At 58.2% G+C, this 2,900-nt stretch overlaps 1 protein-coding gene across 1 annotated transcript; it reads left to right on the top strand.

Annotated features, from left to right (window-relative positions):
* Nucleotides 1-193: 193 nt before the first annotated feature.
* On the top strand, nucleotides 194-2,274 carry SDRG_17367 (hypothetical protein; the record flags this gene model as incomplete). Its single annotated transcript, XM_008623609.1, has 2 exons — nucleotides 194-2,142; nucleotides 2,199-2,274. 2 exons carry the CDS (start codon nucleotides 194-196, stop codon nucleotides 2,272-2,274), a joined length of 2,025 nt encoding a protein of 674 aa, XP_008621831.1.
* Between the last annotated feature and the right edge of the window lie 626 nt (nucleotides 2,275-2,900).

Below are 2,900 nucleotides of genomic sequence, written 5' to 3'. Positions count from 1 at the left end.
TGCCTCTGTGGTGTAAGCCCAATACAACTGCCTGCTTCACGGGAGACGGCTCTCCCCTCGCTGTTGTTTGTGTCTGCACCGCGGGCGCTATCACAAAGTATACTTTAGTCTCGAACCGGCGTTCGGCAAAATGACCAAGGGCGCGCTGGCCGGATGGTCAACGGACGGCGACGGCCCATCACGGACTGGCTTCATGGTCTCGACGATCGACTTCCCGCCCATCGAGAGCTTGGGAAGGAAGTACCTGATCAAGTGGAAGGAGAAGCGTGACGAGTACGACAAGGCCATGCGTGAGCACTCAAAGGCGACCGGTGTCCCGGTCAAGGTCCACAACAAAAAGTGGATCGACTCGATCAAGCGCAGTCTCTTGGAGACGGTGTGCACGCTCAAATGGAATATCGACGTCGACGGGCTCAAGGAGAACGAGTTCCAACGGCGGTTGATGGAGATCATGAGCGAGCGACCGAAGGACTACACGCACTCATCCGAGGACTACATTGCCTTTTTCAAGGAGCTCAAGATTGGACACGTGGTCGAGGACGACGTCTTTGAGGTTGTGGCCAACTTCATCACGGACGTCAGCGAGATCATCAAGGCGCATGCCCTGCAAGAAGACATGACGCTCAAAGGGCCGCGGCGGATCATCCTCAGCACCATTACGGACCGACTTGAACCCGTGCAGCTGCGCGAGAAGATGCGGGACATGCTTCGTATCCACAAGTTCGACTCCTTGTGCGCTTACGCCAAGCCCCTGGAGAAGCACTTGACGACGCTGATGGAAGCGAAGAAGTTCTCCTCTCCTTTTGAGGAAGGGGCGAAGCGCAAGGACCGCGAAGACGATGAAACTGAGCGTGACGCGGTCAAGGCGCGCAAGCTGCTCGACGAAGGCAAGGAGCCGTTTCAGGGGGAGAAGGACGACTCCCCCGCTGCACCCGAGCCAGGTGATCCTCCGGGTGGTGCCGCTAAGAAGGGCGGTGCCAAGGACAAGACCTGCTGGGCGTGCAAGGAGAAGGGCCACACGGTGCACGAGTGCCCGACCGTCAAGGACGAGGACGAGAAGGGCAAGATCATACGGGAGACGTTGAAGAAGAACAAGACGTTCCGTGCTATGGCGGGTGCGTCGGCTACGCACCTGCTAACCCTTGGGAGCAAGCTCCAAGTGCCCTACTGCCCTGACACGGGTGCTGACCTCAACATCATCCCGCGGTCGATGGTTGACAAGTTGTCGGCGGTGTGCCCCAACATCCGTGTGAAGCCTTTGGCGACTCCAATCCACTGTATGGGCTGCAACGGCAATGGCTTTACCGCCAAGGACAGCGTGGACATCAAGTTGCAGATCCAGACGGCTGCTGGCCCCGTCAACATTCCCGGGGCGCAGACGTGCTATGTGGTGGACGACGGCGAGGAGTTCTTGCTGTCCAATGCAACTCTCAAGTCGATTGGTATCGACATTGACCGCCTGCTCGAGCAGCTGGCGGCTCGTCAATTTGATGACGATGGCCACGATCTGGCGACGGACGACGACGACGATGCATGTGCACGTGTTCCCCCCCGCCCGACATCTGGTACGAGTGGCGTCCCAGTGGTACCGGTGTCGACGACGGCAGAGACTCGGCGCGTCGTGGACGCTCGAGCCTCGGAGGCGGTGGTTGGTCGTCTACCGTTTGAAGCCGTCGCTGGGCTGAAGATCAGCATCGACGAGGCGACGGCTCAAGGGTTCCCTGCCGAAATGCGCAACCGACTGTGGCGCATTGTCACCAAGCATGACGTTTGGCGGACGGCGTTTGATCCGCGGGACCCGCCGGCCATGGTGGCCCAGTTTGGGATCAAGCTGGTGCCTCAGAAAGCCCAGTTTTTCTACACCGAGGTCAAGTGGTGTGGGCGCACGCTCAACGCTGATGGCGTCAAGCACGACCCGGATCGCATTAAGGCTCGCTGCGACATCCCGTATCCGATGAACGCGGGCGAGTCGCAGCAAGTCATTTTTGCGCCTGACAAGGAGTGGAAGGCGTACCCTCGTGGGAAGATGGCGCTGTGGGCGGGCATCATGGGCGCGTTCCGCTACGTCATCGAGCACATTGATGGTATCCACAACTTGTGGACTGACATGATGAGTCGGTGGGGACACCGCGGCCCGGCGACGTCTTTGGTTTTGGTGCGTCGTTCTACTGCCGCGCGATCGCGGCGAGCTCAAGTAGACGAAATTCGGCCGAACAAGTGCCGTCGGGGCTCATCTACAAGAACTACCCAATTTCAAGCGCTTCGTCCGATTGACGATGATCGCTTGGTGTGGCCGACTCTCGCTGGGATCGGGGAGTGTCAGGACAAGGTGGGCGCAGATCGCCCGGCCAGTGCCACATTGGGGTGTGAAGTCTGGCGTGTCCAGAATGTCATACGTGGATGCGCTGCGGCTCAGCCTCCACGAGATGCACAAGAAGATTCCAACTGTCGTCCAGCGGTGTGTTGAGTCACGTGCCGACGGGCCCGATCAACCGCCGGCTCCGACGACAGGTGAATGCATAACTTGATGTTGTATATATGCATTTGTACCCAGCTGGCCCGGTGGCCATGGCTTGGGGGGTGTGTTGTGTGTGGATCAAAGGCTAAGCCATGTCCAACCAATGCAAGCTGCGATCAGCTGGAGATGCCGTGTGAAGATACATGTTGTAAGGGCTTCTGTATTGCATACTAGTCGTAGGATTAGTATATCCTTCTATCCTTCCATTCCGGTAGTGATGCTATATAGATAGTCACATCCGGTAGACATGGGGATAGCTCCTGTAGCTTGTAGCTCACTTCATCTTTTGCCTCTGTGGTGTAAGCCCAATACAACTGCCTGCTTCACGGGAGACGGCTCTCCCCTCGCTGTTGTTTGTGTCTGCACCGCGGGCGCTATCACA

This window comes from Saprolegnia diclina (genome assembly GCF_000281045.1).
Source record: "Saprolegnia diclina VS20 unplaced genomic scaffold supercont1.300, whole genome shotgun sequence".
NCBI lineage: Eukaryota > Oomycota > Saprolegniomycetes > Saprolegniales > Saprolegniaceae > Saprolegnia > Saprolegnia diclina.
This window is presented reverse-complemented; position numbering and strand designations above follow the sequence as displayed.